This window comes from Pinus tabuliformis, chromosome 3_1 (assembly GCF_031772625.1).
Source record: "Pinus tabuliformis cultivar Carrire ecotype Pingquan chromosome 3_1, CPIR1, whole genome shotgun sequence".
Classification (NCBI taxonomy): Eukaryota; Viridiplantae; Streptophyta; class Pinopsida; order Pinales; family Pinaceae; genus Pinus; species Pinus tabuliformis.
The window spans coordinates 407,714,980-407,740,108 of NC_142301.1; the positions used below are offsets into that span (position 1 = coordinate 407,714,980).

The 25,129-nt window shown below is 38.9% G+C and overlaps 1 protein-coding gene across 23 annotated transcripts in view; it reads left to right on the plus strand.

Moving 5' to 3' along the window:
* Positions 1-25,129, plus strand: part of LOC149187470 (nudix hydrolase 20, chloroplastic-like) — a 614,870-nt gene that overhangs the window by 172,083 nt on the left and 417,658 nt on the right. For all 23 annotated transcript variants that reach the window (XR_016255773.1, XR_016255775.1, XR_016255776.1 and 20 more), the window contains exons 3-4: positions 3,036-3,246; positions 3,813-3,893. Coding sequence is in view for 19 of the 23 variants with exons in the window: in XM_089411370.1 (XP_089267496.1) it covers positions 3,036-3,246; positions 3,813-3,893 (292 nt within the window). In the remaining 4 variants the exon portion in view is untranslated. The remainder of the gene's footprint in view (positions 1-3,035; positions 3,247-3,812; positions 3,894-25,129) is intronic.

Here is a 25,129-nt window from a genome sequence, read left to right on the forward strand (position 1 = left end):
TACATGGTATCAGAGCTATTTGAGGGCCGCATCCATTGGTGATCCAAATTGGAAGCCGATACAACTGCATCCGAATGTCGTTTTCTAGATCTACTATTTCTGACCGCTTTCAGGCCGAGAGGACTGCTCTATTGTGTTAGGAGCATCTGTTCCAGTGAGGAACCCCTTTCGTTTCACGCGAAAAGGTTTCCGGTAGCCCTAACTACGTCAGTTTTAAGATGTGGAGGTATACAGTCTTTATTTGCAGTTTTAGTTATTTATCTCTCTGTTTATTTCGGTTTGTTTTGGTCTAGTGTAGAGTTAGGTAAAGTGTGTTTCTTTACTATGTACTTTTGTAACTTATAATCCGACGGTCATGATATGTTCTAAACATGTAGTGATGTGACTGTTCATCCTCTCCTCGGTATTACCGACACTTGATCCGTGGCTTAATAGCCGATTGGTCCATGATCTCTATTTAAAGAGCATGGAGGGTCATTTGTAGGGTGACCGTTCATGAGAGGCTGTGGACTGTTTCCCTCTTTGAGGGTTTTAACCGCGTCAAGAATAATGGTGTATTGATCTGTGATCTGTTTGTGAGCAGTGTCCTTTGGTGTTCTATCTGAGGAACTTACTTTGTAAATTCCTACAGTAAGCACAAAGAAATCAGACTATCTTTCCATCCACATGATCCCTCCTAGCAACATTAAGGAAATCCCCTATTATTGTACCTCCAAAGGTTGTAGAAGTACCATGAGAAGATGAGCTAACAAATCTAGAGGTTGCACTTGATTCAGACTGAGTTTTTTGTTTCTGGCTTTTTTGTTGTGCAACCTCTTCTATTTGGATGTATTTTCTTCTTTGTTCAGTTGAAATGTTTGGGCAAATTTGTATCGCCACGACATCCTTTTTCTCATCACTGTGCAGTGTGTATCACCCCACAAAGATGCCTCCTCACATGGGTATATGAACCACTATATGGTTTTCCTCCATGACAACCACGAGGGCACAAAATCTTGTAGCTTCCACCACTTTTTCCCTGTTCAAGTTTGGTCACATAGTTCCACAAGGGTGTCAATGCAACTTTTCCCTCTAGTGTTTCAATGTTCTCTTCAGGTTTATCCCCTTCCTCTTCAAACCCTTCCTCCTCATCATACATTGGGTCACTCATATGGGGGCCACTATCCTCTTGTTCTTCTTCCCTTCTATTCCTACTCCCCCTTGCCATCATGAAAACCAAAAGGGGAATGATACATAGTAGCTAAAAGAACACCATCTTGGAATATGAATGTAGGTAGTGGACAACCTGCAATTAAATGAGCAAGAAGAAAGAATGGGAAAGAGTAGGAGAGGGAGGAGAAAACATACAAAAAACAATGACAACAAAATAAGGGAGTTTGGGGTTTGCACTTAACTCTTTAGCTTTTGTAGATGGAAGCCCTTTTTTACTCCTCCAAGCTCCTCCTCCTTCACCGCTCCTAGCTCCTCCTCCTTTACTCCTCCAAGCTCTCCTCAAGTATCTCTTCTCCAAGCTCTCCAAAAATACAAGTGAGGAAATGAGAGGAGAAATAGATTTTTATTCCCTTCATTCTTTTTCCTAACCCAAGTTAAACCCACCCCCAACCACGATTAAACAAAAAAAATTAAAAAAATGATTTTGGTGGGTAAGCATTGCAGATCCGGCCGGCGGCCCACGGAAGCGGTTGGGATCCTCCTGGACTCAGCCATGATCCACTGGGTGATCTGGTCCCGGAACCGCGTCTCGGGCGTACGGAAATGTAGATTGGGCCGGACAGTTCCCATAGGCCAGGAATTGTTTTTTCTGGCCCAATCCGCATTTTTGAATTTCCGGGACGCGGTTCTGGGGCCGGATCACCCACGGATCCGTACGGGTCGTGAATCCAGGTTTCGATCCCCAGGGGGTGTGGGGGTCGTTTCATGCAACACTGTGGTGATATATTCTCTGACACGGTAAAAATTAAAAGTAATGATGTCAAAGACTAGGAGGAATCAAGTATGGAAAAACGTCACTGTTCAGATATAAATGAACAAACAAGTAGAAAATAATATTGGGTCAAACTTGTTGTTGATCTTGAAGGAAACTATTCTAATTTGAAGTCAGTGACCAACTTTTCCAGTTAGTGAATATATGGATCAATTCGTTATCCACATATAAATGTGACATTTCATATTTGTACTTTGAGTTCTTTCAAACCTGGATTCTTTTAAACTTTTAAACCTTAGATAAGATCGAAGTGTAAAATAAAAAAGTTGAACCCAGCCTACTTGATTTAGACTCAATTTTGGATAAGTTATGGAAATTATTTAGTTGATAAATAAATTGCTGCTTGAATCTCAGAGAGACTAACCCATCAAGGATATGTTGAAAACTTTTGAGCAGACCAACAATTTATTGGCATTGGGGACGATGCTATCTTTATGGTAGGGAGTGTTAAATTGCCAATATCTAAAGGTGACAAATTTAAGTCTTGCATGTATGCAAGATCACATGGTATATTCCAAACAATTTGAACCGAAAGTCCTAATCAACATGTAAATTATAGTTCATGTCACAAGATGTGAGTTTATTTTGACAGTATGGTGAAAAAGATTTCAGGGTCTTATGTTGATAAGGATTCCTTAATTAAATTTCAGGAGATTATCTATGATGTAATTTTGAGTCCTTTTGATCCACCATATTCAATGGCATAGATTGTCATTAACTGGATCCAATTTTGAAAGATAAAGCATGATCCAAATCTCTAGAAGATTCATGAAATATTTCTATACTGATGTTTGTGAAAATTTCTCTATGAGTCTATCCTCTGGGAAAAACTCCAAATCAAAATTTCTCATCACAAAAGGTGTCCATAAACTGCAATGTCAGAGCAGACAATATGGCAATCCCTTGCCTGGTATTTGCTTTCATCATACTTGAATAAACCTCTGGAAAATTTTCATTTGAAAAACTCATTTATAAATTTTGTGTCTTGACTTTAACTTTTGTTTTCTGATGGAAGTTAGGTTGTTTTTTGGCTTGTTTCCATTTATTGCAGAATAGTAGCACACCTGAAACAGTTTCAAGATGTTTTTATACTAGAAAACAATTTTGACCACAGAAATGGCGTGTTTACCAATGAAGCCTGCACAAGTGGATATATCACTTTTCATCATCAGTTAAAAACACCAGATGAGAGGACTGAAGCGATAGGAGGTGCCATTAAGTGGTTACATAAAGAAGGTGTGATTCCTGGTTTGAGAAATGAGGTAATATGTTTTGTTCTCTTTTTATTTGTGTTCATTGTTATTATTTGGTTCTTTAGTAAATGGAATTTTTCCTAAACCCTATGCAGTGAATTATTTCTGGTTTAAGATGGTTAAACTGTTTTTAACCTATAATTTGAAATGAACATGATCTGTGAAACCATACTGTTACATTTCACCAACCAATTTATATACTGCAACTTATATGAAACTGCTAGGTTCCTATAAACAAATAATGCAAATTCTCATTTCATTTAGGAAGTGGGAATTAGAATAGTTTTCCACTTTGTGCATGTTACAGTTTGCATGGCAAACAATGAACTATAAAATACATTATTGAACGGAGAAATGTATAATAAACTGTATGTTTCATAAAAAGTTTTCCTTGTAAATCACATTGATGATTTTTAAACTGTATGATTGACTAGTCAGTACTACAACACAAATGGTTTGGTAAGATTTGCTTATGAAAATGGGAACTAACTAATTTTCCATGCTTAAAGTGTTTGTGTGTGTGTGAGTGTCTTCGAATTCACAGTTTTTAACAAATTCTTAATATGATTGAACAGCTGTATCCGGTGGCCCTGGCATTTGGCACAGAATTACTGTTCTCTTTGGAGCGTGCGGCTGTTCCATACTTTGGAACCAAGGTAAGTCCTTCAGAATTACATAGCTGGAAAACTATTATGTAAAGAAGACCCTGAAGATTAAAGCCAATATTTCACGGTTCTTGTTCTCATATTCTAAATGAAAAAGTCTATACAGGAAACCTCTCCCCACATATGTGAGGAGTGCCAGAATGCCTGCCTTAGTGTCATCCTGATGCTGCAACCTTTATAGACATTCTCATCCTAGTTGAGAACTAAATCGCTTGCCCTCTTGAAAGTGGTAAGTTCTCCCAGATGGAATGGAGAGGAATCCTCATTAGACATAGCTGCACATCTCTACTTAAAAGAAAAGAGATCCCTACCAGCTGGATAGTGTTAACATGTATTTAGATTCTCTACAGTGCTGCCTGATTATCACCTGTTCAGTAGAATGAATCCCAGTGCAGATGGTTGACAAAAACTCAGAAGAAGGCTATTCCCAGAACACTTGTTCTGCTCAACAATCCCAGAGACATGCTTGACAGTTTTTTCCCATGACAAACTATACAGCATCCATCTGACAGTCCTGAGTTTTGCAGCCTGTTCTTTAATTGTTAAACAGTAGTTATGAACAAACCACACAGGACCTTAGAGCAAGGCTGTGGGGAGTTCGGAGGAGGGAGCGGCGAGCAGGAAGCACAATTTTCAAAAAGCTTCCAGGAGTGAGTGTTTTTTATATAATACATATTTTTATATATTCTGATGCTACTTATTAAGAAAAATACATGCAAAATGGCGAATCAACTGCAGAAAACATGAAAACATAGATTTAACTACTTGTTTAATGATGATTATAGATGCATCAACCTTTTTATACATGTTATTATTTAGACACACACACCAGGTGTCAAAGTCCCAAGGCACAACGCAAGGACCTAAAGGCAACTTGGAGGTGTCATTCACTGTCACCTCAATAACCCACTCCTACACTTTAGGTTGGTCTAATTGCCAACACAAGGGGGGAATCCCTATTCACTAAGTCTTTGATGGATGAAATTAAATTTAAGGAAGTTTAAATGAGTCAGTGCTAATCTAGTTTGTTTTTGATGTTGAATGGTTAATGCCAGATTTAAGGTGGAGCTAGATTGAATCTATGATGTATATAAATGGAAGAATCCTTAGGTTCAATGTTAATCTGGAAATTAATATGAATTTTTGCTGTGAGTTTTCAGATTTGATATGCCCCACAATTATCTAACAAAAACCACTCAAATGGACAGATTTTCAAGCTTAGGAGTAGTTTTGATTTTGCAAAGAAATAATAATGAAATGCAGATTTTTGGAACAGCCAAAAGAAGGATTCTTTGGTTGTAGTCAAGAGATCTAAAATGGTTAGTTTTCTTATATAAAATTGCAGATCTCAAACAGCCAACAAGTGGCAAATTTATGGCCTAGAGGGTGGAACTGGAATTCTGGTTTATGCAATATATTATTCTAGAGTTCATTTCAGATCTCAAACAGCCAACAAGTGGCAGAGTTATGACCTAAAGAGTGGAATACGAATTCTGATTTATGCGTATATTATTCTAGATTTCATTCCAACAAAGAAAAAATAAGTTTTATGAGTTTCATCAATGGTTGGAAAGGAAGACTAGTGCCTGTATATCATTGGACTTATGGTGTCTTAAATCCATGATCAAAGTGGGCTTATTAATCTGAATGTAGGGCTGTTTACAATTGGGCTTACGGGGTCTTAAAAAGCACAATCAAAGTGAGCTTATTAATCTGAATGTAGGGCTGTTTACAACAGTAAGAAGCATGCTACAGCCGACTACTTTATTACTGTTTATGAATCCCAGAATTCATATATTTATCATAATGAAGGAAATTACATCAAGTTGAGAGGAGAATGTCTATGACTGAAGATAAATGGTTGCAAGCAATTTCTAAAATTCTAACCATGAAAACTAACCTTCATTCATCATTTTCAGGCATTAAAGACACAGAAATTTCAAGAGACAATAATCCATTAACAAAATCCCGTAAACAATGAATTATTATACCTGGATTGAGCTCCCCATAGACATATTGAAGTGATAAGATAAGATAAGATAAGATAATTTTATTAAAGTGTAATATTCTGAATTGAAATTTACAGCTAATAACAGACACATGAGCTAGGCTATAGCAAATAAAATCACAAATACACATGCAGCATCAAATACACCAAGAAACTGGGCAAATATGCTGAGCCATTTTATTAATTCATATGCATAAATCAATTACAATAGGATGCAGACCATAGAACCTGGGATTGCTACTGCAAGCACTCCAAATCCAAGTGGAAGGATGTAATCTCAAATGCTGGAAATTGCCCTGACTGATAGCTCGCACGACCCTGTTGTTAGAAAATCAGAAAGGAAGAGAGATTTTCTTATGTTGATAATTACTTGTGATATTCTTATGTTGTTATTAACTTTCTTATGTTCTTGTTTTATCTTTGTTTCATCAAACAATTATCAAAAGCAAAACATGAAGATCAGGGACACCAGATGTAGTTGGACAACCAGGGCTAAAACCCCTATATAGGGGAAAACCCAGTCAAGAACTCTTCCTCCAGTAATTCAGGTTGAGATGGACCAAGACCCTAGACCAATAGACCTTCTTCCTCAACCAAGTCAGCCTTACAAGATGATGTAGTAGTCTCTTCTTATCTAGCAACTTCAAGACAGCAACAATCTAGCACTTCGACTTCCCAGTTGCAAAATTTTGACCCCCAACAACAGAATTTCAGTCTCCCAGTAATTGCGAAATTTCGGCCCTCTTCCAATCGCTGCACAACTTCACACATGTGGGAAAGAGAGAGAAAATTTCGACTTCTTATGCTTGTGAGAAATCTTCTTCTCCTTAGCTATCCTTCTTATTCTTCTTCCTTGAAATTCACACTTTTTCTGGCCCCAAAAGTTGCAGATCGAACTTGTTGTAAGTGAGAGACAAATGAGGTCGAGTTGCTCCCTTTATATACTAATTCTGCTGCCCAGATTTAGGCCGATTTGGTGGAGGAGGCCTAGAAGACTTATTTTAATAGAAAATAAATTTATTTCTTGACAAATATTTCCCAAGAAGGGTTCTTTACATTATGACATAGACAAGGACACTTGACATAAACCCTAGAAGCCTACAATGGAGGCTTTGACCTAAAAACAATTGACCCAAGCATGAAACCCATGCTTTAATAAGTCAATTTTAATAATAATAAAATTTCATTTTCTTTCTTTTGGCAAATACATTATATTTTGACTTAAATACATTTATGAAGACCGAACCTAGTTACATTCTTCAACACCCCCTCTTAACTATGGAGGTATTCATAATTACAACCATATAGAGGTACATGGAAGATCTCTAATATGAGCTACGAAGGGTTCAGAGACACTCAGTGCCATGGACTAGATACTTGACCAGGGTTATCTATCTGGGCAAGACTTAGATGGACTCAAGCTTTCACCTACCCTAGGTACCATCAGGCTTACCTGCTAACCATCAACCGCGGGATCTAGGTGTGTATCCAAGGTTGGAGCTCCATGACCAAAGCCACCTTCCCTCTTCGGGATTAGGACATCAAACACACATAGGCCGGCCATATGTCCTCCCAAGCATCCACCATTAGATGCTTCAACTCTCCTTAATAAGCTAGATATATCCATTTATCAAAGCATGTTCCTCAAGTGATCATCTTTCTTCATGGAGAGATTTACCTGTATAATCACAAACCCCAATCAATAATAAACTTTCAAATATACATACAAGTAAACACAAACCTTCGTGGTCTTCATTCATTCATATGCTGCTTATATCAAGTTATCCAAATGCATCTTGTTAGAAGCTTTCTTCTGCCACTTGTTTATCAAATATAGCCTCAATACTTCTCAAGTCTTTTTTTTGCAACCTCATATACATCAATAGTACCTTTTTTTTACTTTAAAGTATTCATTATCATAATATGCCCTCCCTCTCAACTGGGGAGATACACCTTTTCTTCTATCTTGGCTCCCTCTTAAATTTTAGGGAGTTCAATTACTTCCTTCTTCTATAACATTGGAGAACCTTCAATCTTTCATAACTTCATCAAGGTCATCTTGATCATGCTCATATGGACATCATGTGTACCTGCATAACTTTAATAACAAATACAACCAAATATATATATAGAAGCATGAAGTTAACAATATCAAAATTATGTCAATATAATGTAAGCACCAAAACAATCAAATACTTTTAGACATCAAACACCTAAACCTAGTTCGGTTCATAATCAGTGAGAGACATATACTTCTAAACTTCAACTTCTTGCTAGGGTTTTGTTAAAAACCCTAGTAACTTAGATCAATTTCATTTTATCTAGGGTCTCAATATTATCTTCAGAGATATATGACAAATTCTACTGTTAGAAAATTAGAAAGGCAATATTTTTTCTTTATATAGATAATTACTTGTGATATTTTTATTTTTTTCTTATGTTCCTCTTTTATCTTTTAGTTCATCAAGCAATTACGAAAACAATAGCACAAATATTATAAACACTAGATATAGACGGACAACCAGGGCAAAACCCCTATCTAGGGGGAAACCCAGTCAAGAACTCTTCCTTAATAATTTCATGAGATGATCCAAGACTCTTGACCTAGACACAGACTTCCTCCACACCAAGTCATCCTTTTCTTTCTTCTGTAGATGATAACCCTTTCAACAATAACTTCGACCTAGCAGCAACAACTTGTAGCAACAATAGAACTTCGATCCAGCAACAACTTCAACCCAACAGCTAGCCTAGCAACAACCTCAACCCAACAGTTACCCCAACAACAACTTCGACCCAACAGTTACTCCAGCAACCACATTGACCCAACAATATCTTCGTCCTTCCAGCAAATATCCCAGTAGATCCACACGAGTGAGGGAGAGACAAAGCTAGAAACTTCGATCTTCCTTCTTCCAACAACTTCACACTTTTTCTGTTCTTCTTCTCTTAGATATCGAACTTGTGAGCGTGAGTGCTCCAAATGAATTTGAATTTCTTGTATATATAGGCTTCTGGTGAGGTCGAATTACCCTGTTTGAGGCCGACTTGGTGTGGAGGTGACAAATGACTTATTTGACTCAATAATAAATCCTTTTACATAATTCGAAAGCCCAAGAAGGGTCTCTTTAAATGGACAATGACTCTAATGACTCAATATAAATTCTAGAAGTCCTCAATGGGGACTTTGACCTAAAATATGATGACCCAAGCATGAAACCCATGCTTTAATAAGTCATATTAATAATAATAAGAAAATATTTTTCTTTCTTTTGATAAATACATTTCATTATGACTCAAATACAAATATGAAGTCCAAACCTAGTTACAGTCTTCAACACTCTCTCTTAACTAAGGAGGCATTCATACATACATATACAAGTACATGGAAGCTCTCAAAACATATGAATCATGAAGAGTTTAGGCACTTACGGTGCTACGGACTAGATTCCTGACTAGGGAAATCTATTCAGGTGGGACTAAGCTGGACTAAAGCTTTCAACCTCTCTAAGTACCACTAGGCTTACTTGCTAACCATCGACCCAAGGATCTAGGTGCGTAATGCAAGGTCAGAGCTCTATGACCAACGACACCCTCCCTACAGCTTCGAGAACTAGACATCAAGACATATGCCGGCCAGATGTCCTCCCAGGCATTTTACACACTCAATGCCTCAACACATCAAATCTCTCTAACCTCAAGCATGCTTTTCAAAAACCTTGAGAGATTTACCTGAATAGTCACAACCCCTTAATCAGTAACAACCTTTCAAATACTCATGAGTAAACACAAACCTTCGGGGTCTTCTGACTTCTTGATGCTGCCTCACAATTCATCACAGTAGGACTTCAAGGCTTCCCAAACAAATCTTGACAAAGGTTTCCTCAATCATTCAGCTTCCTTTCCTACTTCACATGCAACAACCAAACCTTGCTTTCCTTCTTTCAATAGCACCTCAATATTCATTCTCCAATTTTCTTCTTCAAGGTATCCATCATGACTATAATATGCCCTCCCTTTTAACTTAGGGAGATCAACTTCTTTCTATAACATCAGAGAATCTTTCATGGTTTCCATCCTTCTTATCAGAGTCATCGTGATCATCATCATTTCATATAACTTCCTTCATTATGCTTATCAATCAAATCAACTTTACTTACAATCATCTTCATTATCTTGAAGATTATGTACCTGCACAACTTAGGTAGCAAGTACAACCAAGTACATATATAGAAGCATGAACTCAACCATATCAGAATCATACAATAATGAAAGCATTAGACTTTAGACATCAAATCCCTGAACTTGGTTAGGTTTACAAACAACAAGAGACACATACTTTTATACTTCAACTTCTTGCTCAGGTTAGGTTATAATCCCTAGATCACATTAGTAACTTAATCGAGATATTAGTCTCATTATATCTAGGGCCTCGATATTTCTTCCAGAGACATGACATACTCTACTATAATATATTGCAAACTGTAGAAGCAATTCAAACAAGTAAACTTACTATGCATCTAACAACTTTAGAATTCATATGTTAGACTTCTACTAGAATTTAATGCAAACCCTAGATTCCATACATGAGACACTAAGTCTTAGATGTCAACCAATCACAACACCATCAATATGACCAATCCTTTTGTAAATCTTATATCTTATCATATCATCACATCATATCCTAGAACATCAAACTTCTACTAGGGCTTAGTTACAAACCCTAGAACTTATCAACAAATAGGTTAGCACAAATACATATCTAGGATAATCATGCACAAGCATATCATAACATATATAGGACAAACCCAAGACACAAATATCAATACATTTAAAGTCAGACATATAATAATCTAGATCCGACTAGGGTTTTGATCATATAGACAAACATTTACCTAGGGATTCATTCCTAGGAGCTAACTCGATACATAAAGGTTTTACTTACAAACCCTAATTTACCAAAACTTCAAGGTATAGGAACACATTACCATCCAACTTTAAAGGACTAGGGTTTCCATAACAATACCAAGACTCCAAACATGACATTACCATCAAAACCCCAAACATCAAAAGATTAATGTTTTCTAGGTTTCATTAGTAACCCTAAGTAGACTAGGGTTTTCACATTATTATTGACATACCCTTAGGTTAGGGTTTTATAGAGAACATTGTAGGGTTCTACAAACATAATGATTTTAATGAGGGTAGATTCAATCTAATGATTAATCTCCCGGACAAGAATCTTTATGATTCAAAGGTCCTAGACATAACACTTGTTAGTAATGTAAAGCAAATTTCTTAGAATGAATGAGTATACCTTTATAATGAAGAGAAACAAAACTTATAGTCTAAGACATACCTTTGAGTTTAGACAAACCTTATAGGACATTAATTCCAATAGAGCTTCTATGCTTTGTCTTGTGAAGTCTTCTTCATAGCCTTTGAGTATATCAACAAGCTTTTCCTAAACAAGGAAAATATATAAAAAGGAAATGTTATTAGCATCTAGTATAAACACATCTAGATAAGAAAAGGAAAACCAAATATGAAAGATAATACAAGTAGTAAGATAGTTATCGTTGGAAAATGGTGAAGGCTCCCTCTTAATCCTTTCTCGAGGGATACCTATAACTTTAACAAAACAATTCAACAATGTTTTTCCAAAGTATGTTAAACCTATAAGCTCTAGAAATCATGTTAAAATTAGCAACTAGGGCCAAACTCCACCTTGGACAACTCATATGATGGAGATGATATTTTTATTGGATTCCCCTTCCCTAGAGGTGCAAGATTGATCTAAAGATCATTTTGTTTGGATGAACAAAGGTGAGATTTTGAATTTAATTCTCACACATGTGCAAATTGTCAAGGTCGGATACAAGTCTGATGTAGACTCATGAAGCTCCAATAGATTTGTCTCCACCCCTCATCATATTGTATAAATAAGAGAGACATTCTCCTCATTTGGACATCATCATTGAACACATCTTTCTCTCTCCTCTCCTCATTGGTTCGTACAGCGAAGGAGCAGCTCTTCTCTTGACTCATTGACCAAGGGTGACCGAAAATTTTAGGCAGAAATCGTAGGATTGTTTTTGGGCTAATTGCAAGTGCATCGACCAGCATTGACCGAGGGTCAACTCACCTATTTTGACTGCGTTCTTTAGGCAGTTATTCTGTTAGGATATTCCGACACATAGGAAATAGTTAAGTACAACTTGGTCTAGTGTAGAGTTAGGTAAAGTGTGTTTCTTTACCGTTGTACATTTTGTAACTTACAATCCGACGATCACGATATGTAGTGATCTGACGGTTCATTCTCTCCTCGGTATTACCGACACTTGATCCGTGGCTTGACACCCGATTGGTCCATGAATTCTATTTAAAGCGCATGGAGGGTCATTTGTAGGGTAATCCGTGCATGAGAGAAACATATGTAAATTTTCATTCTTTTATTAATAAATTGCCTGAAGTGGCCGCGTTGGCTCAGGCCGTGGACTGTTTCCCTCTTTGAAGGTTTTAACCACGTCAAAATACTGGTGTATTGATCTGCGATCTGGTTGTGAGCGGTGTCCTTTTGGTGTTCTGTCTGAGGAACTTACCCTGTAAATTCCTACATGGTATCAGAGCTATTTGAGGGCCGCGTCCGTTGGTGATCCAAATCTGAAGCCGGTAGAACTGCATCCGACTGCCGTTTCCTAGATCTGCTGTTTCTGACTGCTTTCGGGCCGAGAGGACTGCTCTGTTGTGTTCGGAGCATCTGTTCCAGTGAGGAACCCCTTTCGTTTCACGCGAAAAGGTTTCCGGTAGCCCTAGCTGCGTCATTTTTAAGATCTGGAGGTATACAATGTTTATTTGCAGTTTACTGTTATTTTCTCTCTGTTTATTTCGGTTTCGGTTTATTTAGCCTTTTTATTACCAGATCTATACCTTTCATTTCTGCGTATGCTCTTTGCCCTGCGACTCTGTGCGATCTGGGCAAATCAGAAACAGAAAGGAAGGATTTTTGTCATGCGTATGCTCTTTTCCCTGCGCCTTAGGGTGATCTCGGAAAATCAGAAACATTGAGAAAAATATTTAGTTTCCGGCCAAAGCTAACTTTGAGCCGCAAGGTTCATTTTTGAAAATATTTATTTTTTCGGCTAAAGCTAACTTCGAGCCATAAGGTTCGTTTTCTTTGCATGTCCGTGTTGGGTTTTGTGTTTTGTGTTTTGTAGGGAAAAAGAGCTTTCTCAAGGCAAGCACGCAACCCAAAGCACCCCCCCCTCTCTCTCTCTCTCTCTCAAATTTTTTGTATAGATCAATTGGTTCAAAGCTATTTTAAGAGAGTAGAGGTCTTGGGTTCAAGTCTCCATTTTGTGGGGGCGGACTTTTTCATTTCCGCACATTCCCGCACTTCGTCGGCAACTTCAACAACTTTTTTTTCAAAAAGCCATAACTTCTTCATCCGGAAGCCGTTTTCAGAGCCGTTTTTTTTAAACCAGCCTAATTTTTCGAGATCTATCCATTGGAACACTTATTTTCAGCATCTTTAGCTTCAGTTTCCATTGAAATGGAAAGTCAATACCAAGTTACCCTTGACAGCACCAACTACTTCCAATGGTTGGCTTACATTGAGGATTTACTTAGAAGTAAAGGTCTCTTCAGAATAGCCTCAGGCCAAGAAAAGAAACCGAAGGATGAAGATAAGGCTGCTAAATGGGAAAATAGGCAAGATCAAGCACGTGGACTGATAGGGATGTCTATTTCTCCAGATCTTAGATTCCATATTGTAGAAATTGATTCTCCTGATGAAGCAATGAAACAAATCAATAAAGTTTTTGGCATTAAAAATGAAATTAGAGCCCATCAACTTGAAAATGAGTTGCTTACATTGGACCCTAATAATTTTTCTTGCATTGAAGATTTCTTGTCCAAGTTCAAGACCCTTAGATATCTTTTGGAAGGTGTTAAAGTTAAGAAAGAAGATAGTAATCTTATCTATTCCTTTCTTACAAAGTTGGGACTAGCCTACTCTGTGTTTGTTTCCACCTTCCATTCTACAAGAGAAGCCTTCATTTCTCAAGGAACAGACTACAAGTCCCCTTCCTTTGACTCTTTTTGTGATTCTTTAATAAGAGAACAAGAAAAACTCTTACACCTTGGTCTTCTTAATCTTGGAAACTCTTCCAAGAAAGCGTTAGCCGCCCAACAGCAACCAAATTCAAAGAATCCCAAGAAGTCATATCCTAAAAAGAATGGTCCTAAACCAAACAAGGGTCCTAAGCAATTTCAACCCCAAAATGAAAAATCATTTCAACAAAATGATAAGACAAATAAAAACAAAGGGAAGAAGACTGATAGACATTGCAATTTTTGTAATCGAGATGGCCACTTAGAATCAAAATGCTTTAAGAAGATGGAAGCCTTGGAAGCATCAATGAAGAAGCATAACATCCATTTGGGGCAATCTTCAACTTCAACTTCATCTTCAGGAATGGCACTTTCTGCATGTGGTTGTCAAGCATCTCGGTCTGGCTATGCATTAAATGTATCTTCTTCTTCTCATTCTCATGAGTGGCTCATTGATTCTGGAGCTTCTTATCACATGGCCAAAAACAAAGCCATGTTTTCTTCTTTAAATGATTGTAACACCAAAAATATATATGTTGGTGATGATAGATCTCTTAATGTTGTAGGGACTGGAACTGTTCATCTAGACAATGGTCAGTTTAATGATGTATTATGTGTTCCAACCTTATCCTGCAACCTTCTATCTGTATATCAGATAACTCATTCAGGTGAAGGTAAAATCGTTGAATTTTCACCTCATGATGTTGTAATCAAGGACTTAAGAGATCCTAAACAGATTTTGGCTACTGGCATTGCTGATGATTCCACAAGGTTGTATAAGTTTCACAACTTTGGGTCATCAAATCTTCCCTCAGTATTTGTTGCTCATAACGATGAAGTGAGCAAACTTTGGCATGAGCGATTTGGTCACTTAAACTATTGCTCCCTTCAGCATCTATGTAAAGAAAATATGGTGACAGGTCTTCCTATGGTATCTTGCAGAGATGGTGTTTGTTCCGGATGTGTACTCGGAAAACATCATCGGGACAGTTTTGAAAAACGTGCCTCTTGGCACGCCTTAGCCCCTTTACAGCTTGTGCATAGTGATTTATGTGGTCCACTTCCAGTTGTGTCATTCTCTGGCTGCAAGTATTTCTTAACTTTCATTGATGATTTCTCCAGACGCACTTGGGTATACTTCTTAAAACTCAAGAGTGAAGTATTTAACACTTTTTTGGCCTTCAAGGCCTTTGTTGAAAAACAATTTGGACATCAAATTCTTAAGTTAAGATCTGATAATGGCGGAGAATATGTTAAAAACACATTCTTCAACTATTGCACTGAGAATGGAATTCAAATGCAACATACTGTTCCATATACTCCACAACAAAATGGTGTAGCTGAAAGGAAGAATCGCACCTTAAAGGAAATGGCTAATTGTATGCTACAATCTAAAGGACTTGGTCTTAGTTTTTGGGCAGAAGCAATTAACTGTGCAAATTACATAATAAATCGCACTCCTACTAAGGCTTTAAAGAATATCACTCTAGAAGAAGCATGGAGCTCAATCAAACCAGATGTAAGTCACTTTCGTGTTTTTGGAAGTGAAGCGTGGGCCCATATTCCAGATGAAAAGCATAAAGCTTTAGAACCTAAGAGTGAAAAATGTACTTTTGTTGGATATTCTGAAGATGTCAAAGGCTATAGACTTATTCCATTTAAGTCCAAAAATGTTATCATTAGAAGAGATGTAAAATATGATGAAAATATATCGGCTTGCGAGCCTAGTCCGGCGGTTGTGCCACCTCTCCCTATCTCTTCTACTTTTGAAAACATTTCTTCTTCAGATGATGAAAGTGAGGATGACAATCCTCCCCCACCATCTCAGGATCCTCCTTCAGCTCCTGAGCTTCCAAAATGGGTTCGTGCTACTCGAGATGCAGCAGGTGATCTTGCCGATGATCCTACAGATCAGCAACGTACACGTTCTCAGTTCGAGAGAGCCTCTTCTTTACTGGCTCAAGCTCCAGTAAATTATGATCCTGACACCTTTGCAGAGGCTTCAGGCCATCCAGATTGGGAAGCAGCTATGAATGAAGAATATCATTCATTATTGGCAAATGATACATGGGATCTTGTTCCTCTACCAAAGGGACGAAAACTTGTCAGATGCAAATGGGTTTACAGAACCAAGTATGGACCAGATGGGAAAGTTGATAAACATAAAGCTCGTCTTGTTGCTAAAGGTTTTTCACAGGTTGAAGGCATTGACTACACCGAAACCTTCTCCCCTGTTGCCAAAATGAACTCTATCCGCCTTGTTCTTTCCCTTGCTGCCTCTTTCAAATGGGAAGTCCATCAGATGGATGTTAAATCTGCCTTCTTGCATGGGGACTTGCATGAAAAAATCTATATGGAACAACCCATTGGCTTCATACAAACAGACTCCAGCCTTGTATGTCGACTTAAGAAATCCCTTTATGGTCTCAAGCAAGCTCCTCGGGCTTGGTATGCCAAAATGGATAGCTTTCTTTTAGAATCTGGCTTTTCTAGGTGTCATTCTGACAATACTGTCTACACCAAGAAAGTGGGCAACTCTCTTATCATCCTTGTTCTTTATGTTGATGATCTTATCCTTACTGGTAGTGATCTCAACCTTATAAACCATGTGAAGTCTAGCCTTAAAAGAAAATTTGAAATGACAGACTTAGGACACTTACACTATTTTCTCGGTCTTCAAGTCTTGCAATCCAAGGAGGGTATTTCTCTTTCCTAGTCGAAGTATGCTTGTGATATTCTACGTCATTTTCACATGGAAGACTGTAAGCCAGCCCCTTCTCCCTTTCAGTCTGGAGTCAAACTTTCAGTCACTTGTACTTCTCCTGAAGTTGATGCTACATTATACCGTCAACTTGTAGGAAAACTCTTGTATCTAACTCATACTCGTCCTGACCTTTCCTTTGCTGTTGGCCTTGTTGCTCGGTTCATGCAAAACCCCCGTGAAAGTCATTGGAAAGTAGCTAAAAGAATACTTCGTTATGTTCGAGGTACAGTTCAGTTTGGGACTCATTACAGTGCCGAAGCATCTCCTCTATTGGTTGGTTTCACTGATTCCGATTGGGCTGGTGACCTTGATGATCGGAAGTCTACTGCCGGTTATGTGTTCACTCTTGGTTCAGGACCTATTACATGGGCTTGTAAGAAACAAGCTGCCATTTCTCTTTCATCAGCAGAAGCAGAGTATCGTGGTGCCGTAGAAGCTAGTAAGGAAGCCTTGTGGCTTCGTCAGATCCTGTCAGAGTTTGGCTTTCAGCAGCAGCATCCGACTACACTTTGGTGTGATAATCAAAGTGCCATTCAGCTATGCAAAGATCCAGTCCAACGTCAGCGCAACAAACACATTGAACTGCACATGCACTTCATCAGAAAGCTCATTCACGACCATGTTCTTGAAGTGCAATATTGTTCAACAGATGCTCAAGTTGCAGACATCTTCACAAAGGCTCTCACAGAGGCGAAGTTCACTAAACTTCGATTTATGGTTGGAGTTCAGGAAGTTGTCACTAAGGGGGGATAGGCTCTAGTGCCTCCTTCCTTCTCCTATTGTGTCATATTTGTAAATGCTTCAATCCTATCCCAAGTTGTTCTTAAGGGGGGATGTTAGGATATTCCGACACATAGGAAATAGTTAAGTACAACTTGGTCTAGTGTAGAGTTAGGTAAAGTGTGTTTCTTTACCGTTGTACATTTTGTAACTTACAATCCGACGGTCACGATATGTAGTGATTCGACAGTTCATTCTCTCCTCGGTATTACCGACACTTGATCCGTGGCTTGACACTCGATTGGTCCATGAATTCTATTTAAAGCGCATGGAGGGTCATTTGTAGGGTAATCCGTGCATGAGAGAAACATATGTAAATTTTCATTCTTTTATTAATAAATTGCCTGAAGTGGCCGCGTTGGCTCAGGCCGTGGACTGTTTCCCTCTTTGAGGGTTTTAACCACGTCAAAATACTGGTGTATTGATCTGCGATCTGGTTGTGAGCGGTGTCCTTTTGGTGTTCTGTCTGAGGAACTTACCCTGTAAATTCCTACATATTCCGATCTCTTGAAGCCGCATCTCCTAGAACAAAAATCGAGGCAATTGGAGCATGTTGACTGCATTGACCGCAAAACATTTGACTGCAACATTGACTCTGTGTTGACCGAGATTTTCAGGACTATTTTGGGTTGGCTTTGTCTGTTTTTGGAGGCCGAGATGACTGGGTTTGATCGAGCTTATTTGAAGGAGATTTTCTACTGGTTTGACCAACATTGACTTTCTAGTTAGGGCATCCTGTTGACTGCTATTTGGCTGGACTGTTTTGACAGTGATTGGGCAAGTGAATCTTGTATGATGTACTCTCTCTCTCTGTTGAACTTTTGAAGAATAATAAGGAGATTTGATCAAAGGGTTTTTCCCACATTTGGGTTTTTCCTTGGCATTCGCCAAATATTGTGTCCTCTTGTCTTCTGCTTATGTTTATGTTCTATCTACATTTACTATCAATGTTAATGTGATTGCTAATCTAGAAATTGATATTGGGCTAATAATAAAAATTGAAGTAAATTGCTCTAAAGCTTAGAACATACCATTGTTATCTAAAATTAACATGGTATCGGAGCTATGGTGAAGAAAAAGCCCAAGCAAGACTGAAGAAAAGCAATCACCAAAGGAAGAGTAGAGGAGCCTCCTTCAAATGCATCCGCAACTGCACAAACAAAGTACAAGAAAGGTAAGGTTAAAGCTAAGAAAATTATTGTTGATTCTATTCACAAGCCTTTGGTTGCCTATGTTTCTGATTTGAAAACATCTAAGGAGATGTATGACAAGCTGGTTGGGATGTTCAAAGTAAATAATGCAAATCAAGTTCTCTTTCTCAAGAATAAGTTGAAAGACATCAAGGTGGATAGAGGAGAATCCATTCCATCGTACTTCATGAGGATCATCGAGATCAAGAATTATCTCTTATCTATTGGAGAAGTCATTGGTGATAGGAACTCTCTCTTATTGCACTTGGGGGCCTTACAAGAGATTGGGATGTGTTCAACACTACCATTCTTAACAATCTCAAGATTATGGGATATGAGGAACTATTGGCCAGATGCACTCAAGAAGAAATAAGGATGATGGAAAGAGATAAGCCCTCAAATGGAAACAATCCTATTGCCTTCTCTACTCATGCTAAGAGGAAGAACAATGCTGGTCCAAGAAGACAAAGTCAAGGGTTCAAGTCGGGATTCAAAGAAGGAAGAAAAGGAAGATGCTTCAATTGCAATAGGTTTGGCCACTTTGCTAGAGAGTGTTCTCACAAGAAGGATACTTCAAGAGTTGATGACAACCATAACAACAACTTCAAGGGAAATGGAAATCAAAGGAACAACATTTTCAACAACAAAGGAAAGAGAAATTCTCCCACTGTTCGAAATGGAAATGGTCGTCCTCCCAAAAAGGCGAGAAACTCTAGGTATGAAGAAGTTGATGTTGGTGAAAAGCAAAAGGAATTTTATCTTATTTCTTCCCTCACCCCCGTCTTTCCTCCAAATACATTAGATCATTGGTTGATTGATTGTGGTGCCTCAAGGCACTTTATTGGATATAAATAAGCTCTCTCAAACTTGTTTCAGAAGAAGACAAATATGGAGATCATACCTGAGGACAATTCCATTTATCTCGTGAAAGGAATTAGGACCATGACTCTTCACTTAAATCAAGGTCAAACCCTTCACCTACAAGAAGTGCTATATGTACCAGACTTGAAAAAGAACTTGGTTTCTATTTCTACAATGGAAGATAAAGGTTTTAAGGTGTCATTTGTTGATGGGAAGGTTCGTTTTTGGCTAAGGAATCCAAGAGGTGCATTCACTCTAGGATTCAGGGTTGAAGGTCTCGATCAGGTTGGAGGAAGTCCGTTAGGAGCTATGATTTGTGACACCTCTCTTCAATCCGAATTATGGCAACAAAGATTTGCTCACCTTCATTTTAAAGCCTTACTCAATGTAAGGAAGATGGTCACAGGGATGACCAAATTCAACTTGAATCATGAATGTGTTTGCCAGGGATGTGGAGCTGGAAAACACACAAGGGGACCATTCTGCTCAAGTGAGACTCAAACCATTGATATTCTTCAATTGGTCCATTCTGATCTATCAGGTATGATGCCCGTTACATCTTTGGGTAGATATTTGCATTATGCTATTTTTGTGGATGACTTCTCTCGCAAAACATGGATCTGTTTCTTAATGAAGAAGAACAAAGCATTCCAATGGTTCCTCTCCTTCAAAGCCTTGGTCGAGAATCAAGCAGGGAAGAAGATTAAAGTTCTAAGGGCCGATAATGGGACCGAATATGAGTCTAATGAATTCAAAGACTATTGTAGAGAAGCTGGCATTAAGAGGGAGACTACAACCGCTTATACTCCTGAACAAAATGGTGTTGCTGAAAGGAAAAATCATACTATCATTGAAGCTACCCAAGCTATGCTTCATGATCAAGGACTTCTAAAGTTCTTATCGGGAGAAGCTACCAACGCTGCTGTATATATCCAAAACTGATGCCCACGTCAAGATTTGGATCTCAAGACTGTCGAAGAAGTATTTGCCAGTAAGAAACTTGATGTTTCTCATTTTAGAATTTTTGGATGTCCCATATACTTTCATGTGCCGGAAGAGAAAAGAAACAAACTATTTGCATCTGGGAAGAAAGGAACATTTGTGGGCTATAGTGAAACTTCAAAGGCCTATAGAATCTATGTGCCTGGTCAAAGGGAAGTGGAGTTAAGTCATGATGTCACTTTCGATGAAGATTCCGCACTTAGAAAGATTCGAGATCTTCCTATTCCTAGGAAGGCCAATGATGATGCTGATGCAAAAAAGCAAGATGAATCTCCGTCCGATGTACCGATGCGCGATGTTGAAGGACCGATGGATTCCATTGATCCACCTTCTTTTGAGCCCTCTACTACTAGAAAGAGGCCTTTATGGCTTAATGATACTCTTGAATATGTCGAGAAACACATTACATCGAGAGGGACATTCCATGAAAGAAGAAGCCGTATAGGTACCAAGGTTACTTAGCTATCATGAGTACTATTGTACAATCTAAACCTTGTACATTCTAAGAAGCCGTGAAGCAACAAGTTTGGAAGGATGCGATGAACGAAGAGTATGAATCGATCATGAAGAATGATGTTTGGGATGTGGTTCCTAAACCCAAGGATAAGTCTGTGGTCACTTCGAAATGACTTTACAAGATCAAACATGGAGCTGATGGGAGTGCTGAGAAATTCAAGGCCAGATTTGTAGCTCGAGGCTTCTCTCAAAAGGAAGGAGTAGACTATGATGAGATATTCGCACCGATTGGCCGATATGCCACCATCCGTTCGATCATAGCCCTTGCTGCCTCACAAGGATGGAGCCTACACCAGATGGATGTCAAAACTACCTTCGTGCGTGGGTCGCTTAAGGAGGAAGCCTATGTAGAACAACCCGAGGGGTTTGAAGTTCAATATTGAAAGACACATGTATGCAAGTTGAGGAAATCCCTCTATGGGTTGAAGAAAGCCCCCAGGGCTTGGTATGAGAGGATTGATAGCTATCTTATGAAGCTCAGATTTACAAGGAGCAATGCTGACCCAAACCTATACTTCAAGGTTGAAAAGGAAAAGCCTCTCATTCTAATCATTTATGTGGATGATTTCTTTCTAATAGGTGATGACCCTCTTGTTCATCAATGCAAGAGGGAGTTGGCTTCCGAGTTCGAGAGGAAGGACTTAGGATTGATGCATTATTTCCTAGGGTTGGAGGTTTGGCAAAAGCCAAATGAGATTTTTCTTCTCAAGGAAAATATATTGTGAAGCTACTTGAGAGATGTGGGATGGTGGACTTTAAGTCCGTGACTACTTTGATGGAACTCAAGTTTAAGAAACTACGTGGAAGTGCTGTGGGGCTCAAATTAGCGAACCCTACTAAGTATCGACAACTTGTGGGGGCACTGATGTTTTTCGTCAACTCCTGTCTTGACATATGCTTCACTGTGAACACATTGAGTTAATATATGGTCGAGCCTCATCACATTCATTGGATTGCTGCCAAGAATCTCTTGAGATATCTCTGGGGAACTATCCACTATGGTCTAAGATACATTGTCGAGAATTTGAGGCTACATGGATATTTAGATGCTGATTGGGTTGGCAGTGTGGTGAATCGTAAGAGCACGTCTGGGTGCTGCTTCTCTTTGGGGTCTGCTTCTATATCTTGGATGAACAGGAAGTAGAAATCTGTTGCACTAACCACCGCCGAGGCCAAATACATTGCTGCGAGTATGGCCTGTTGTGAAACAGTTTGGTTGAGGAAGCTCTTTAGTGAGCTATTTGAGCACATGTTAGATACAATTGTGATCTTCTGCGACAACCAGAGAGGCATTCGTTTATCACAAAATCCTGTGTTCCACGACTGCTCTAAGCGCATTGATATCAGGTACCACTTTATCCAGGATATGGTACAACGGGGAGCAGTTAGGCTCCAACACATTAGGACAGATGAGCAGGTTGCTGACATTCTCACAAAGCCTCTCGGGAAGGTCAAATTCTTATTCTTCTGAGAGAGACTTAGAGTCATGGAACGACCCTCTTATGAGGGTCCCGTATCAGTTGGACACATAGTTCTGGGAGCTCCTGGAGTCGTGGGGGACTTCTTGGAGCTAGCTATGAGCGACCATAGGGTGAGTGGTTCACTTTCCCCTAGTGGTGCACTGGATACAGGGTGAGTGGTTCACCTTCCCCTACCTGGACAAATGCATGTAGGGTGAGTCCTTCCCCTACAGTTGACATATGGATTGGATGAGTGGTTCACCTTCTCCAATGTCCTATGAGCAGGATGAGTGGTTCACCTTCTCCTGCTGATGCTCCGACACACATCTTGCCCATAAAGTGCGGGACTCATGGGAAGCACCTCTAATTGGCCAATGACTTGGGAAAAGCTGGTTAGGGACCATAGCACTACCGATGGATTGCCGTAATCCCTATGATTAGGATGCATGATATTCAACAACTTGATTTGGGATCAAGGACTGACTTTAGTCAGTGGAGGGTGGTATGATACACTCTTGATCACTTCTTCATTATTTCTTCATGGTTCAGCAGAGAAGAGAAGGGATGCCAGAGATGGTATGGATTGACAGATGCTTTGGCAGGGGGATTTCTCCCTAGTTGAGAGGGAGTGTTAAAATTGGAAACTAGGCCAAACTCCACCTTGGACAACTCATATGATGGAGATGATATTTTTATTGGATTCCTCTTTCCGAGAGGTGCAAGATTGATCTAAAGATGATCTTGTTTGGATGAGCAAAAGTGAGATTTTGAATTTAATTCTCACACATGTGCAAATTGTTAAGGTCAGCCAGAAGTCTAATGTAGGCTCATGAAGCCCCAATAGATGTGTCTCCACCCCTCATCATATTGTATAAAGAAGAGAGACATTCTCCTCATTTGGACATCATTACTCAACACAACTTTCTCTCTCCTCTCCTCATTGATTCGTACAACAAAGGAGCAACTCTTCTCTCTTCACTCATTGACCAAGGGTAACCGAAAATTTTAGGTAGAAATCGCAGGACTGTTTTTGGGCTAATTTCAGGTGCATTGACCAACGTTGATCGAGGGTCAACTCACCTATTTTGATTGCGTTCTTTAGGCAGTTATTCCGATCCCTTGAAGCCGCATCTCCTGGAACAAAAACCGAGGCAATTGGAGCACGTTGATTGCAACGTTGACCGAGTTTGACCGAGATTTCAGGACTTTTTTGGGTTGGCTTTGTTTGTCTTTGGAGGCCGAGTTGACTGGGTTTGACCAAGCTCATTTGAAGGAGATTTTCTGCTGGTTTGACCAATGTTGACTTTCTGGTTAGGGCATCCTGTTGATTGTTGTTTGGTTGGACTATTTTGACAGTGATTGGGCTAGTGAATCTTGTATGATGTACTCTCTCTCTATCTGTTGAACTTTTGAAGAATAATAAGAAGATTTGATCGAAGGGTTTTCTCCGCATTGGGGTTTTTCCTTGGCATCCGCCAAATATTGTGTCCTCTTGTCTTGGCTTGTCTTCTACTTATTGTTTATGTTCTATGTACATTTACTATCAATGTTAATGTGATTGGTAAGTTGGAAATTGATATTGGGCAAAAATTGAAGTAAATTGCTCTAAAGCATAGAACATACCATTGTTATCTAAAATTAACAAATCAAAATGCAAAACAAATCAAAAACTTAGAGTAGAAGGACTTAGTAGTATAAGTCCTTTATTTCCGTTTCTTCGGTCTTGTGCTTCTTTGGAGATCCTTCTTTGGCAACATTTGCATGATCTCTATTTCTCTTTCTATTTCTCGGATTTTCAAGACAATCACTTTTGTAGTGATCCATCTTGTGACAATTGTAGCATTCAATTTTGGATATGTCTATCTTCCTTCTAGGCCCTTTAGAGTTATTGAATGATCCTTTGTTCTTGTGATGAGTGGAGTAGGCACTTGAAACTTTTTCTTCTTCATTCTCCTTGTTGCTTACTAGAGAAATTCTAGCTTCTTCCTGACTGCATGCATTCCATAGTTGTTCGAACGTAGGACTCTCCTTCCTGCTGTTGAAACCTGATAAGAAGGCACTCCATGGTGTTGGTAAAACTAGAAGTGCAGTGATTACAAGCTCTTTCTCTGGTACTATCTCATCAATTGCCTGGAGTTCATCTCTTAATCTAGCTATTCTCACAAAAAAGGATACCACAACGTCTTCCTTTGTTGTCTTTATAGATCTTAGTTAATTTTTAAGACTTGCTATTTGACCAAGATTCTTGATAGTGAATAATTTGGATAATGCCTCGTACATCTTTTAAGCAGAGTCTATGTTGGCTATATAGGGGATGAGGTTATCCGTTATTTCATCCACAATTAGTGTCATGGCCAATATTTCTGTTTCCTTGAACCTTTCCTTTTCTGCATCACTTGACTCATTAGTAGGTTTCTTTACCTTTCCTTGACTAGATCCACAACTTTATTCTTCTCGAGGATGAGGTCTATCCTCTTCTTCCATACCCTGTAGTTGGATGCTCCTTCTAATTTGTTTTCTCCCTTCATTGAGTT